At 40.7% G+C, this 15,484-nt stretch overlaps 3 protein-coding genes across 8 annotated transcripts in view; 2 read left to right on the top strand and 1 right to left on the bottom strand.

Annotated features, from left to right (window-relative positions):
• The window catches only part of Hs3st-A (Heparan sulfate 3-O sulfotransferase-A), a 57,831-nt gene extending 54,960 nt beyond the window's left edge, over positions 1–2,871 (top strand). For both annotated transcript variants that reach the window (XM_065863192.2, XM_017085386.4), the window contains one exon: positions 192–2,871. In XM_065863192.2, the coding sequence (XP_065719264.1) occupies positions 192–415 (224 nt within the window). In that variant the 3' untranslated portion in view covers positions 416–2,871. The remainder of the gene's footprint in view (positions 1–191) is intronic.
• Positions 2,872–3,405: 534 nt separating this feature from the next.
• Positions 3,406–5,508, top strand: Cyp12b2 (Cytochrome P450 12b2). The gene is made up of 6 exons (XM_017085585.4): positions 3,406–3,634; positions 3,717–3,840; positions 3,906–4,152; positions 4,208–4,324; positions 4,381–4,807; positions 4,861–5,508. The coding sequence occupies exons 1-6, from the start codon at positions 3,536–3,538 to the stop codon at positions 5,461–5,463; spliced, it is 1,617 nt and encodes a 538-aa protein (XP_016941074.2). The 5' UTR covers positions 3,406–3,535; the 3' UTR covers positions 5,464–5,508.
• Jabba (jabba) lies at positions 5,496–9,635 on the bottom strand. Of its 5 annotated transcripts, none has more exons than XM_017085579.4 (9): positions 9,407–9,635; positions 7,819–8,048; positions 7,402–7,751; positions 7,084–7,335; positions 6,892–7,024; positions 6,459–6,560; positions 6,063–6,356; positions 5,865–5,939; positions 5,496–5,805 (listed from the first exon to the last, which is right to left on the bottom strand). In XM_017085579.4, exons 2-9 carry the CDS (start codon positions 8,045–8,047, stop codon positions 5,615–5,617), a joined length of 1,626 nt encoding a protein of 541 aa, XP_016941068.2. In that variant the 5' UTR covers position 8,048; positions 9,407–9,635; the 3' UTR covers positions 5,496–5,614. The 5 variants fall into 5 exon arrangements, with proteins under 5 accessions (XP_016941068.2, XP_016941070.2, XP_016941071.2 ...); XM_017085581.4 differs by having other exon boundaries at positions 5,861–5,939; positions 9,407–9,634; XM_017085582.4 differs by lacking the exon at positions 6,063–6,356 and having other exon boundaries at positions 9,407–9,633.
• Between the last annotated feature and the right edge of the window lie 5,849 nt (positions 9,636–15,484).

Genomic DNA, 15,484 nt, shown 5'->3' with positions numbered 1-15,484 from the left:
ACTTGAAGTTGCATTATTTAATATATAACAGTTATTTCCTGAAATGCCAGCAATATACCTATAAATGGCATTTTAATATTAAAAACCATCGCATCAAGCCCCATAATTAATGTTAAATCGTCGGTTTTTCGTATCGTGTGGCTTTGTTTTATCCGAAAAAGAATGATAAAATGATTAATTTTTAATTTCAGGCATCGAGCACCGGGTGAACAGCGAGCACTTCTACTTCAACGAGACGAAGGGGTTCTACTGCCTGCGCTACGACAACGGGGACCGCTGCCTCCGGGAGACGAAGGGCAGGAAGCACCCCCACGTGGATCCCGTGGTGGTCTCCAGACTAAGGAGGTTCTTCGCCGAGTACAATCAGCGCTTCTACGAGCTGGTGGGCGAGGATCTCGGCTGGCCGGAGGAGTAAGCTGGGCCTGGGAAATTGGACGGCAAATGGAGGGTTCCTCGGACTGGGCTGGCTGCCAATAAATCTGCCGTTGGTCAATCGTTTGGGCCGCTGTGCAGCCAATTTAATTACAAGGAAGAGCAGCCCGTGTAAAAAATGGGGGCAAATAGCGGGGCAAAGTTATCCCGGACTTTCAGTTGCCATTTTCCGTTGCATATTTTCACGATGGGCGGTTCGCAGTATTTCTGCCTGGACGAGTCGAGCAGCTCTGACAGTTCAATTATGTGCGCGTATTGAAAAATTGCATTCCTATTTTCCCAGACCAGCCCAGTACCACCCACTCACCACCACCAGCACCACATGCAAATTTGCCTTTACACCAGCAAGGAACAAGCGAAAGAACAAGGAGTCACATAAAAAAATATAGTAAAATAAACTGCACGCATTTTGGTGTGCAGCAGGCCATGAAAATGTGTGTGCGGCATATACATCCTATATGCATCGCATATATATCGCATATATGTAGCGAAATGAAAAGCAATATCTACATGATGTTCGAAGGTTACACGTTTTCTACGTCTGTTTGTGTTCTACACGTCTGTTCTCTCTCTCCGTGTGTGTGTGTGTGTGTGTGTGGGTGAATTCGAGTGTCTGAGAGCATAAAAATTAATTAAGCAACTAAATGTGATTTTATAGCATGTAAGCATAGGACAAATTGAAAATGATTGCGATGGGTGGTTGTGGGTATTCGGGGATTGGGTATTGGGTATTACGGAGAGAGAGAATGATATCATAGTGAGGGAGTGAAGTGGCAATTAAAAATGTATTTAGACTAACAGTCGGCTGAATTAAATGTGTGCGTACAGAAACATGAACAAAACTAAACATATCACATTTAGCATAATATATAGCATAGCCTAGTGTATACACAACATATCAGGGGTACTCGAGGTCCTCAAGCAACTTGGGTACTGAATATGATTGAACTAATGCAATTCGTACGTTATGTTACATATCGAAAGCTAAACCAACCATGAAATCGAAACATATCAGCCGCCATCGTCGGCAAATATACAAGAACAAATATATATACAACATACATATCTATATATTATATACAAACGTATCGTAGACCGTAAGTCGAGCATCAAATTTGTTGTAAATGACTTTGATTTTGACCTAGTTTGTAGTGCGCGATGTGTCACGGAATCGTCATAGACAAACTTCTAGTTGAATATAGCCGTATCCTAGGTTAATAACGCACTGCCCAAACCAAAAGAATAGCTATGTCTGTTTAGAAAATTATACTGCACCCACTAAATGATAAGTTTATCAAAGATAGTTTTTTAATGCATTTTTAAGAAAGATTATTTTATATTCCCAAGGAGAGAAACCCATATCAATTACGGCAACTCTACCTATAGATACACATAATATATATACACTTATCAGCTGTTTGGCTAAAGTTTAAACATTTCGTATGCATATCAAACTCAATGTGAAAAACTCAACCTAGGCTAATACTTTCCGAGACGATCCATCCAATTTCGGTTGACACCAACAAATACACGCGTATGCATAGAGATATATGTATACCTCCCCCTTTGGTTCGAGTACCAGTTCTTAGGGATCTTCAGCACAGAACTCGACTAGCGCCTAATCAATACTAAACAGAAAATAGACTATGGAATGTATAAACCTTGTTTTTACAGTGTATCTCCTTATATACATCCTATGCTGATCTCTCAACGACAAAGGAACCACAAAAGGAATGAAACTAACCAAGCAATATAAATTCAAAGCAAGACTGAAGGTCCTCCGCAGAATATTTTATTCATTTTTTTTGTCAATCGCTGGTTATTTTAATTCTGTAAACCAACCAAAACAGATATAGTAGCAAAGACAACGAACATTACTAATTTGTTTATATTTTTATACAGAAGTAAAAGTACATTAGCCGAAATCCAGGGAGGAAAACCGAAATGGAACCCATTTCCGTTTTAAAATATATTAAAGTAATGCGAAATTATATATTAAAATACTCAAAGAGCAATTTGTAGTCACATTTTGTCCTCTTACTTGAACTACGCCAATTGCATACAAAATACATATCAAAAGTTTAACTCAAATCTAGATCCTCCATTGATATTGATATATTGATATTATTGATGTATTGTCTACTTAAATTGAACGTGCAAAACTCAACAACTATAATGTACCTTAAAAATCAACTCTCTATTTCTTTAACTTTAACTTAAACTCTAATGATAACTCAACTCTTGCAACTTATTCAAACTTTCAATGTACATACCTACAAAAAGTATTCCAAAAATTAAAAAAAAAAATGAAATCAACTAATAACGAAGGAAATCGTATAGAAATTCAACAAATTGTAAGAAATCCAACAAGAATCAACATTTTATGCTATGGAAAATTTTACGCATGCAATAAATAAATGTAATTCGAAAAACGGAAAATTTGTGGGGGTTTTCTTGGTGCTGAATATCTTTTCGACTAACAGATGTTTTTTACAATCTTCATACATGAGCTTTATTTTCAGAGCTTTTAACAGGTGTCGACACAAACCTATGTAAAATACTAGTAAAATACATCACTGAATTTATCAGAGGATTTAATGAAGTTCGGATACGAAATTCAGAAAATCCTTTTCATCTACAAATAATGCTTAAGATACTAAAGAAAAATATTTATTTTAAATGGCTATGAGAAAATCTTAGTATTAAAATTTTAGTATTTTTGTTCTGAAGCATCGGGCTAAGCATTCATCCAAATTTTTGAGAAAAAAAATCCTACTCCCTTTTTGGTAAGGTAAAAAATTAAATATTTGAAAAATTGGATATATGTGTAAACTATAAATTTGTAATTTAACATATTTTTTAAGATTTTTGAGAAATACTTACCCTTACAGTGCAGAAAAAGCTATAATTTTCTGCCTTCTAATTTCAAGAGTAAAAGCTTGGCTAGCTCAATACTTTTCTCTCACTTTAGTTTCAGTTGGCAAGTTCTCGCCACCGGTTGCTGTCGAGCCCCGAACATTTTTTATTCTTTTATAATTATACCCGCTTTTATAGTATATATGTATTATATACCAATTAAAACCAGTTAAGCAGACTTTTAAAAATGTGGAAATATTATAATGCAATTATCAAACGACATGGTGCAGGGAGCCAGCTGAGTTTTGTTAGGAATTTATCAGTGGGTGGAGTACTCAGTCAGCAGGTAAGCAATTTGACAAAAGAGCAAGAGCTTTGGAAGAGCGAAACATTGTTTACAAACAATTACTAGATATTTATTTTCGCAGGCCCAGTTGGAATGGTTGGACACTTCGCCGCCTCGAAACGATGAGAAATGGCAACAGGCCAGGCCCTATGGAGAAATGCCAGGTCCCAGCACTATGCGAATGTTATCTTATTTTATGCCAGGAGGTATTCGTTGATCCAAACTATTGTATCGGTTTTCTATAAACTTTGTAGCGGTTTTGAATATATAGGAGCTCTTCACAACACAAATCTGATTCAGATGAACCGTCGCATGAGGGAAATGTATGGGGATATTTACCGCATGCCTGGAATGATGGGAAAACCGAACGTGGTATTTACGTACAACCCAGAGGACTTTGAGGTGACCTACCGCAACGAGGGCGTTTGGCCCATTCGAATAGGTCTGGAAAGCTTCAGTTACTATCGCAAGGTCCACAGACCCGATATTTTTAAAGGCGTTGCTGGCCTGGTATCTGAGTAAGCTAAAATGTAGTTTCTTAAATATCATATCTGCTATAAATATTGTTTTTAGTCAGGGGCAGGCCTGGGCTGATGTTCGCAACAAGGTGAATCCGGTTCTTATGAAGGTGCAAAATGTCCGGCAGAATCTACCACAACTAGACCAGATCGCTAAGGAGTTTATAGACAAGTAGGCCTACATACACACATATATTATAACTATTTAAACTATGTTTATCTTTTTAGATTGGAAACTCAAAGGAATCCCGAAACACACACACTAAATGCTGACTTTCATAATGAGCTTAAAATGTGGGCCTTTGAGTCCATTAGCTTCGTGGCCCTAAATACCCGCATGGGATTACTAAGTGATCAGCCAGATCCTAACGCTGCTCTTCTGGCTAAGCACATGGGTGACTTCTTTAACTATAGCTTCAAGTACGATGTGCAGCCTTCAATTTGGCCATATTACAAAACACCTGGCTTTAAAAAGTTCTTGAAAACATACGAGGATATCACCGGGATTACATCGAACTACATAGAGATAGCAACAAAAAGCTTTGGGAACGATGATAATCGTAAGACCAAATGTGTTTTGGAGCAACTGCTGCAACTTAACAAGCAAGTGGCTGTGGCAATGGTAATGGACATGCTTATGGCTGGAATCGATACGGTACTTAGATGATTATATGGAATTAGATGTTTTTAAAATAATCTTTTTTATAGACCTCTTCAGCTTGTCTTACGATCCTCTATCACCTTTCTCGCAATCCCTCAAAGCAAGAAAAGTTGCGTAGAGAAGTACTTCGTTTGCTGCCCACCACTAAGGATTCCCTGACTGATGAGAATACCAAAAACATGCCTTATATGCGAGCTTGCATTAAGGAGGGCCTGCGGATAACCTCAATTACACCCGGAAACTTCCGCATAGCGACTAAGGATCTAGTGCTCTCGGGCTATCAAGTGGCCCGCGGCACTGGAGTCTTCATGGGAGTGCTGGAGCTGTCGAATAGCGAAAAGTACTTTCCCCAGAGTGCTGATTTTATACCCGAACGGTGGCTCAAGTCCGACCTAGCTGCTGATATCCAGGCGTGTCCAGAGGCTCGATCCCGCATTCCCTTCGTATACCTGCCTTTTGGATTCGGACCCCGCACCTGTATTGGCAAGAGGATTGCCGAACTGGAGATTGAAACGCTTCTGGTGCGACTTCTTCGGAACTACAAAGTTAGCTGGCTGCCCGAAACTCCGCTGCAATACGAAAGCACCATTATCCTGTCGCCTTGCGGGGACATTCGCTTCAAACTGGAGCCAGTCGGTGATTCAATGTGATATGTATGCTAAGCTCAAGTACAGACTTCCGATTAAGTTCAGAGATTTACTCGCAGTATTCACTAACAATATGGGAATGTAAAAAAATAGAAAAAAAGGTAACTGGCTAGGAGGAAAATCGAGCGATATGACAAGGATGTGGGTCCAAGGCCTAGCGCCGATTGCGTCCACGGTAGCGTTGGTGGGAGTGATTGCGCTGACGCTGCTGTTGATTTTGCTGGTGGTTTTGGGGATGGACTTCTTTCGGAGGCTGGGGTTTCTCGGTTGCAGGTGTTTGGGGAGTTGAGTTATTTGCCTCTTCAGGTGGCTGATCTGTCGTCTCCGAAGTGGGCGTGGAGTGGGCTGAGGATCACAGTGATATTAGACAGTTTAAAAAAGTAGAATGCTAATTAATTACTTGCCCAGGACGGATTGGATGCTGGCCCTCTTGAGGAGAGCCTGGGTTCCTAGGCTAGTATTGAAGCAAGTGGGTGAACCTGATAGGGGAAAAATAATACACCTATTAAAGACAAACTGAGCAACTATATATCATAAAAGAAAGATTAAAGTGTATATAGATACAAGCAACATGCAGTAAGGAGTAGAAGTGAAGAACCCACCGATAGGGCTATAGAATATATCTTCGGAGGAGGTGGCGGGAGTTAGGGTGTTGACAGTGGGGTAGTTGGATAGTTCTGAGGCGGTTAGTGTGGCGGCAACCTCGAGGATCTGTTCAGTTTGGGAATCAGGCTGGGTCTCATTGGCCTGGTTATCCCCTTTGTAGACAGTGCTCCCGGTTTGGCTACTGCCACTGGTGCTGCAGCTATCGTCCGCATCTTCGTCTGATTCATCGTGTTCGGGTTGGGATTGGGATGGAGGTTCGGTTGGGGTTTCAGATTCAGGTTCTTTATCGGCTGTTGTGTTTGAACACATGCACGGAGTAACAGAAACAGAGACAGAATACTAACGTTAAAATGTTAATTGGGACCGCATGGAGCGATTCTCGCGTGAGTTACCTGCAGCGGCGGTGTTATTGTAGAGTCGGGTGTTCATCACGGCAGCACTCAAGTGTCCCGGCGAAGACTTCCACTCCTCATCCGGCTTTGCAGGAGCTGGCACTATCGATCGGGTGGGAACGGGGGAGAAACAGAGAAAGATTCGAGGTCAGGGCATCGGGAAGGAAATGAAACGAGGGGCCAAACTCACTAGAGGCTTGGATGGTAAGTTTCGAATTTGTTCGGGCCCGCAAATGGATGGATGATCTACGGAAATGACTGAATCGAGTTCTCGAGGAGGAGTGTTTGTATCGGTATTGTATTGTATTTCATGACAACGTTTTAAGTTCAGTTTTCATCTACGCTTAAATCGATAATCGATACTTGGAGTTAACCTAGACTTAGGGGGCTACGCACGAGAGTCTTAATAATGTTCAAGTTCAATGTCCATTACCAACTTCCGCCTGCTCCTTGTCGTTGTTGCCATTGCTGGTTGTCGTTACGTTCAGTTTTCCCTTATCGTTTTCCTTCTCCTCGGCCTTGTGAACTCCGTTTTCCACCACTGCAGCAGCGGGTTTCTTCTTGGCCTAGGTATAAGAATCTTGGTTAATGGGAGAGCGGGTTACGAGACTTGGATATATCCCACCTGGTCGATAAGCTCCTCCACCTCGCCGCCACTAATCTCATCGCCGGTGCCGGATTCGGAGTCGCTATCCCCGCTGCTGCTGCTGCTGCTGCTCTCATCTTCCTCCTCTTCATTGGGCACAAAGTCGGAGTCATCCTCGGAGTTTTCGTTGGCGTACTTGGCCAGCATCTGATCGATGGTTAGGTTGTGATCGGCATCGGCATTGGAGTCCTCCTCCCGCGGGCGCTTTACAACCACCGAGTTGTTAAGTCCCTGTAGAAATATGTCGTTGATTAGTATGTCTAGAACCCCTTTAGTTGGGAACCCCTTTAAACTCACTTGCTCTGAATGGCGCACAAACACTCGTCGAGTGCTGGTGTCCTGCTGAACTCCTGGTCGGCACATGGCCCGGGAAAACCACTGGGTGAGTTTCTGGGTCAGACCCTTTCCGCTGCCGTAGGACACCTCCTGCTGGCGGTTCCTCATGACCCTGAGGCCATGAACTCGAATGGCCCGCAGCTTCCGGCGTCGGGTCTGGATGAAGTAGACCATGTCCGAGGGGGATACGGGACCATTGCCGATCATAAGGGCACCCACCGATAGCCAAATGCGAGTGAGTCGCAGCAGGATGATGAGCATCAGAAAGGGAACCCAAGGCAATGGGCGTTCCAAGGGAGCATCAGATTTCTCTGTATTTGAGAGGCGGGTGGTCTTTAAATATATCGTTGGCCTAAGAGGAAAGGGACTTGTGCTCACCTTGCGGCAGACTCCACTTGGCCGTATCCTCGATCATCACCAGGGCTCGATCCGCCCTTTCGATCACGAATTGGCCAAATCGCGTACTGGAAAAACGCTCTGCCTGCTCGCGAACTAAATCATAGAAGTTGCGCGACTTCATCAGTTCGGTGACTTCATCCTCGTCGATATGGTCTCGCTGATTTTGATCTTTGGCTGCCGCCACCGTCTTCGTCTCCTGTGCCATCATGCTGATTTAAAGAAAGTATTTTATTGATCTTAAGTTTGATATACAACTTCGAGGTCGAGAATTGCTGAGTGAAGACCTGCTAATACTTTCTTACTCAAATTCTAGGCTGTGGTGTATTTTAATTTTTCCACTTTCTTATGTTTCTTAATATCTTTCTAAATATTAGTATGTTAACTAGTTATGTTGACCATTAAAATGGAAACATTTAAGAACATTATTACCGCGAATCAACCATTTTATTTAGCCAAATCTTGTTTGTTATCTTGCAAGTTAGTCTATAATTCGAAATACATTCCGCTTAATGGCGATTTAATTCCCAGCAATTACTAAAGCCGCCATTAAGGTATCCGTACATTTCGGGATTGCCGCGTGATTAGCGACTGAACAAGCGGAGAATACGGTAATACCGTATTAATAAACCTGACGATGCGAGGTCGTCTGCCAGAGGAACCGAAAGTGGATCGCTTATCGGAGCGGATCGGAACTTCGCACTTGTTTGAGTTTGAGATTGAGGATCGCTTTTGTTTTTTGTTGCTGCCGTCTGGCAAAACTTATAGCCGCTATATAGTACCTACTGTCTTCCGCCGACAATGACTAACGGCAAAAAATTAAGCAGACCTAGGCAGAAGCAGCAACAAAAATCAAAACAAATTAAGTATATTAAAATTAGATCATCTGAACTTTGTACGATTCCGCTTGGAGGAATAGTTCCAATTCCATGCGTTGATTACGGAAGATCTCCGTCGCGGAACTTTCGCAATCGCTGTGTGGGTGAGGTTATTAGTTAGGTTATTAGTGATTTGAGAACAGCGCCTATCACAAAGTCAATGAAATGCTAGGTTAGTTCCTCTTTCGGTCACACTTGTTCGCTTGAATTACTTTTTAAATGCTCCCCATTTTGTTGATAGCTTCCATTCTTATTCTGGCAATGATGATAGAAATCTGGCGTATAATATAAAATTACACAAGCACAACATTCATTTATTTTATATTTATAGCGCTTATTGCATCGTCCAGAAAGTACGCGAATCCTCAATAAAATTATCACAAAAATTTGTTTTCGGGATCAAAGTGTATCGGCCCTCCATAAAATGCAAAATTAAAAACATTAAAATCACGCACACTCATGGCGCAGTGGACCGAATTGGAGCAAGTCCCTGTTGGCCAGTGTAACGAGATGGAAATGCAGAAGTTCTCGACGAGTGGAGAAGGAGGTGGTGATGAGGAAGGGGAGAGCGAAAGTATAAAGTGCAAGGCACTGGAAGTCTAGCTGATAACGGTAGTTTCGCTTTCCTGCAGTAATGGCGCTCGAGAATCAGCGGACAAGGCGTAGAGGCCGACTAAAGCATGCCCACTTACCGGTCTTTTATACTTTCCCTTGGCGTTACTTTTATGGATTCTATTTTGGGGTTCTCGAAACCTTCGATCCAGCCGCTAGTTTCGAAAGTTACAGTTTCTTGATGATAAAAAGGGTTTGGATAGTTAGGAGCACTTTGATGGTACACTGTTCCAAATCCGCCTTTAATTTTGGGGACCAACGATCTCGGTTCCAAGCTTCCGGCTGCACAATTCCCGACAGACTGAACAGCGTTTCGGGAATATTGAGATCTCGAACCGCCGGCGACTTGAGCCGGCGATCGGGCTTGGAATCGGCTCCCAGATCTGGCAATCGTGTCATCTGTCAGTAGCGTTATCTCTTCCATTAGTTCTCTCTCTCAGTGCCTCTCTTCATGTCACAATCGCTCAAGATATTGTTTATAGGAAGTTTGAGATCTTTTATGATAGAGAGTGATGTGGATAGTATAGAGCTTTAATGGGAATAAGTCTATAAGGAATGGTTCACTAACCTAAGAACTTAACTTATGAAGTCTACACTATACTATAAATATAAGTCTGTGAGTTAAGTATTATAGCTTTACCGTTTCAATAATGGGTAAACAAAAGTTTAGTTTATTACAAAGTTTTTAATCTATAAAAGAAATCTCTATTAATTAATATCCTAACGAGGGAAAACTTAGTTAGGTTATTTTAGATTAGATTAGAGCAAAGCAAATATAGCTTATAATTAAGCATCGGAAGTAGTTAGAACTGAGGAAGTTTTGGTTAATAAATAGTAGACAAAATATAAAAGAATGTGCTTTTGGTTAACTTAAATATATATAATCATTTTATTATAACCTCGTACTCAGCCTACGGGAAACTATAATTTCATTTAAGGAAATTAAATAAAAGCCCATATATCCTAATTGAGGGATAAGCTAATTAATTTAAAGCCAGTCACCAACGACAATCGTGTTTACCTGGTTTGTTTACCTTGTTTGAAGGACCCTTCGTCCCGTCGGCACTTTTGAGCAGCCACTCGACCGATTTCCACTCAATTTTTCACTGTGCTCGGCGGGAAAAGCTTCCAGAGCCCAGCAAGCGCGGAAAAGCTCTCGGCGAGCGTTCAGTTGCGCGAAAACTCTCCACGGCAGCGGACGGCATTGCGGAGCGTTTCCCCCTCTCGCTCACTCGAAACGCGCTTTTCTGTGTAAAATCATAGGGACTTCCCGCTCCCCTTTCTCCCCACGCGAAGTTCTGGAAGGACCTCCCGACCCATTTGCCCCGCCGAAAAGCCATTCATCTCGCGTGTGTGTGCTGCTAAAATAAAGGCAGGAAAGCAGTAAAAGTTTAACCGTGTGCTGTGTGTTGTGAAAAATTATTTGGCCAACTGCAAATGCAAAGCGGCAGTGCAAGGGCTTAATGGGAAAATAGGAAAATAGGAAAATCACGATGAGCACCAGCAGCCAACGGGGAAATTCGGAAAAGCGAGGAAGCAGGAGGATGTAGTGGCGGAATTCAAATGCACTTGTCTGGGTGACCTCACACTCACAGCAGTCAGGATGTGTAAGTGTTTGGGCGAAATAAAAATGTTTGGCTCCCACGATTGCCATTGATAAGCCACCAAGCACACCTGGCCGAAGCCAGCGCGAATTTCTACCTGTGACAGCTGCCTCCGTGTCGTATTTTTGTGTTTTTTAAACAGCCCTCACGTAATCCGTTATCCCCTATCCCTAGGACCCGCCCCCAACTCCCTTTGATGCTGGTAGTACATGGGGTATATGTGCCTGAATGCTGCCACTCGAGCGGCTCAGCTGAGTCGCTCTCAAAAGCCAACGCCGCACAATTTGGCCAGCTATTTTTATGCGGGTTGAGTGCGGCTTTGGCTAAATTAGTTTGCGCATAAATTTTACCCCAGCAATGGGGTGCTTAAGATGTTTGTGGAAAAATAAACAAACAAATAGGAAATTCATAAAAAACAGGCAGGGTACCCACAAATAGAAACATAAATAAATCATAACATACTTTTGAACATAAATACATATGTGAACTAATTTTACCAAATATTTGTTTAACCTACATACATATGTTTGACCTTCGTACAATAACACCTGTTCAAATATCTTAAAGTTCTATCATTGGTTTAAAGCTTTCTTTCTAATAATATAAAAGTTTACATAAAGACATATGTCAAAATTAATACACATAGATAATGCCGAATTCGGTTTCTTTAGTCAAGAGGAAAAGGAAATTTAAACACCATTATCAGTTTCAACACGAATTTTGTAATGTCATGGTAGTAAGTTTCTATTAAATATACTTTTAAATGACTTAACTTTTAAGACATAAAAAAATAAAATTAATAATATAAAACTTTTTTACCAATACACATATATTTAATATGGTGTAGGTATTTATTATAAAATGTTTCAGTAATACAAAACTATATATACACAGAGAAAATTCTGACGCTCTCATCTGAGATGAAAACGTTCTCAAAAATAGAACGACATTTTTAAGTTAAAAATGTTTTTATTTGCTCGAATAAAGTTGATTTGGCGGTATTTATGTACATTTTATATCTCGACAAGTAATCTATTAGTGCAGTCCGTTGAGTATACTTAAAAGTTGTTAAACAAACTCAATTTAACTTTTCTTTTCTCACCATTTAGTTCTACAATAGTATTGAGAACATTGATACCATAATGTACTTACAAGAACGAATGTTCTCAATTCAAGAACAATGTCCTAGGATATTTCTCTCTGTGTATTTTTAAGAAACGATTATAATGTACTATATTGGTGTTCGCCAAAAAGTTTTTACCAGCTTTTTTCTTGATGAGGATTGTTGAAATCATACCTGTCCATAAGTCCGTTCGACCGTCCGTCCCCAATCCCTATGAACGTTGATGTTTGATAAACATCGATGTTTCCCATTTATGTTTTGAAATTATTCTAAGGTTAATCACTTATATGGTTATTCCTATAAAAATATAATTAAAACAGATCACAACTTATAGAGCTTCCCTCGCAAGGTTTTGGCGCCATGTCAGCAAGGTTAATCAAAAATATAATAAAAACAGATCACAACTTAAAGAGCTTCCCTCGCAAGATTTTGGCGCCATGTCAGCAAGGGGTTAGGACCGATAGCCTCTGAAACGCACAGGTTCCGCGGAGGTTATGGCGGTCAGGTCGTTCCGAACCTTATTACCCGGCATTCAGCTGCTGCTCCCCGTGGCAGTTATGGCGTCTTTGCATGCCGCTGCGCTTCCGGTCCACACACACACACACACACTCACTCCGGAACACAGGAACACAGACATGCAGAGACACGCAAGTACTCGATGGCAGTTGGCATGGCTAAATGAAAATAGGTGGCCAACACACTGGCTGTTCTATTCGGTTCTGTTCGGTTTCTGTGGTCTGTCTAGATGTCGCGTGCTATTTGCCTGATATAGTTTTTAATTATCGCTTGGCGCTCATTTCTCAGCTCTTCTCTATCCGCATTGCCATTAATTTGTTCCCGTTTATGTGGCCATTTGACAAATCAACATCCCAGAGCGGAAAAGCTGAGGGAATGAGCAGGAAAACTGTCGCCACTGGTGGCCTCGAGGTGTCTGCCCTTTTCATACCCGATTCTCCTTATTCCGTCTCCGTCCCCCGCTGTTCAGAACCACATATTCGTATCCCTTGATTGAAATTGCAGACGCCATCTGCAAATTGCCAAACGTAAAATTGGACATAGCAATTCGACACGAACGCATAAATTGATTGTTGGAATTGGCTCAGAAGCAGCTGGATATAAAGTCAGTATGGAGTTTCAAAAGTTGTCTTCCTGCAGGATCTTCTCACATAACAAGGGGGAAAAAGTTAGAAAGAAAATGCACTTTGGATATCATTTAAAAGTTTATTTTACAGCATCTCGTGTTTTTTAAATACAGAGAGACAAACTCAATTTTTAAATAACTTAAAATTAATTTAACAATTTTTGATGAAAAACTTTTAGAAAATCGAAAGATTTATATTGAATTTACATGTTTTTCCCTTTGTTTATCATCCATTGCTATTTTTACAAATTGAAATTATGAAAATATTATATTTAACATTTGTAGTTAATTTAAAGCTTTTACATTTTGATTTTATGTTTCAAGTAAGTTCGACCAACATCGTATCTAATAATTTCTACCCTTATTCAAATTAAAAATGATTAAAAATTGAATTTAAAAAGATTTTCAAACAAAATCATGCGCTTATATGTTTTGTTTTAAATATTACCAAAAGATATAACAAAACTTTGAATGTAATATGCCGATATTTATTTTAAAAGTTTGCTTTATCAAAAATGACACGAATAAATATTCATAGCTTGTATGCATTAAAAAGAATGAAAACTTAGATCACCAGAATTTTGTCCTATTTGAAAAACTCATACCTAGAACTCTGATGACCAATTTTGTTCTTATTTTTCTCTCTGGTGTTTTTCTTCTTGCCGTTGTTTGCTGGCGAGCTGTAATTACTTGGCTCCGAAATGGCTGGCCCACAAAGGTAGCCCAGTTAATTAAAATGAAAGCTTCGGGCCAGCACATATTGTGGTTCCCCAATTGCCGCGTATCCCCCGGATTCCATCCCTAAGGGCGGACACACACGAACAGTGGGTAATCCCCGCTTTAGAGGCCCTTATGGGGCATCAGTGTAAGCCAGGCCATCAAAAAGACTGGCATAATCCCGTTTAATTTCGTCATTATCCCGGCAGTTAATTAAGCATCTGTCCATTCAAGATCTGCGGCATTTATGAGCTGCCAAACGAGCTGTCCATCAGTTGGGCTCACGCTGCGTATACGCAATTTGCATACAGAATCCCATCCCGACCACAAGTCCCCATTTAGAGGTCCTGCAATTGCTGTGCATTTCCAAAAGAGCGGCCTTCAAATAAGGACACAATTCGCATAAATAATCCATGCATAATTCAGAGTTCAAGTCGAAACGCAAAAAACAACTAAATCGCCAGCTGGGGGAGTGGTGACCAAGGAAATATTGTATGCATGCTAAAGAGAAATTCCATGAATATTTCAGAGTCGCAAAATAAATTGAGGAAAAATCATTTATCCAACAGCGGCGAACGATGAGAGCTTTGCAGCGATGGGAAAATGCAAAAAAAAAGTTAAGGAATTTCTCATCGAAATTCGAGTAACTCGTGGCAGATGTTTGGTTTTGTTTGGTTTGGCTTTTCGACAGCATCAGAATGCGCTAATTATGAGTGTCTGATCCATATGGCGTTGATGGAAAAAATATAAGAAGCCCATAAAGGCATTCATTCATTCGCTCATTCATTCATTCTCGCCTCGCCGCCCACCTGGGGACCCAAAAGTAACGCCCTGGCTGCGACAAGCGATTAAACTCTAGGCTGTGATAAGTTGGGTTTCGGTTCGTTGCGTGCTCGGAAAACATGATAATCAGAGCCACAACAAGCCCACACAGTGGGCTACAGTCGGACCCCGCTAACGAGGACAGCAGCCGGCAAAGCTCCAAACAGCGGGACATCCAGACAGCTCCATGCCGCCAATTTCGCATGAATGGAAAGGGGATTGTGCCAGCCGGCAGTGACGTCATTCCTTACCTTATAGGGCCAATAAGCCAAAGGGCAGAAAAAGACTTGAGCACAACAATGTAGAAAACTCGGGACACAAAGAGCTTGGGTGGGCAAAAAAACGTTGGCTACACTGGGAAAAACGTGTATAAAGAACAATAATTTACCAATTTAATAAAAGTTAAATATTCATCAAGACACAGATAAAGTTACTGACTTAAAACTAATTTAAATGATCCCAAGTAAGCTGAATTTTTGGTTCTATGGATGGATTACTGGATATTAATAATTTGATATATAACAAAAAAATGTTACATAAAAAAATCTGTATATTTTTCATATTCATAAAATATATTTTTTAAAACATATACTTCATCCACATTAAAAAAAAACAAATCGTATTAAATTGCATAATTTAATTTGAATATTTGAATCAAGGTAGAAAATATTATGTAAGATGTGAATCGTATTCAGTAAAATCATAGAAAACCACGTATAAAGACTAAAATTGTTAGTAATTAAATCATCAT

Source organism: Drosophila suzukii, chromosome 2R (assembly GCF_043229965.1).
Source record: "Drosophila suzukii chromosome 2R, CBGP_Dsuzu_IsoJpt1.0, whole genome shotgun sequence".
NCBI classification, from domain to species: Eukaryota; Metazoa; Arthropoda; class Insecta; order Diptera; family Drosophilidae; genus Drosophila; species Drosophila suzukii.
This window is presented reverse-complemented; position numbering and strand designations above follow the sequence as displayed.

What these genes read in the sequence shown, in the direction of transcription:
- Cyp12b2 (XM_017085585.4), top strand. Translation starts at nt 3,536, where the DNA reads ATGTGGAAATATTATAATGCAATTATCAAACGACATGGTGCAGGGAGC. An exon ending in ATCTTATTTTATGCCAGGAG is followed by an intron (nt 3,841 to 3,905) that starts GTATTCGTTGAT and finishes TTGAATATATAG; the next exon opens with GAGCTCTTCACAACACAAAT. An exon ending in TTATGGCTGGAATCGATACG is followed by an intron (nt 4,808 to 4,860) that starts GTACTTAGATGA and finishes TCTTTTTTATAG; the next exon opens with ACCTCTTCAGCTTGTCTTAC.
- Jabba (XM_017085579.4), bottom strand. Translation starts at nt 8,047, where the DNA reads ATGATGGCACAGGAGACGAAGACGGTGGCGGCAGCCAAAGATCAAAAT. An exon ending in TTGTGCGCCATTCAGAGCAA is followed by an intron (nt 7,336 to 7,401) that starts GTGAGTTTAAAG and finishes ATATTTCTACAG; the next exon opens with GGACTTAACAACTCGGTGGT. An exon ending in CAGCATCCAATCCGTCCTGG is followed by an intron (nt 5,806 to 5,864) that starts GCAAGTAATTAA and finishes TGTGATCCTCAG; the next exon opens with CCCACTCCACGCCCACTTCG.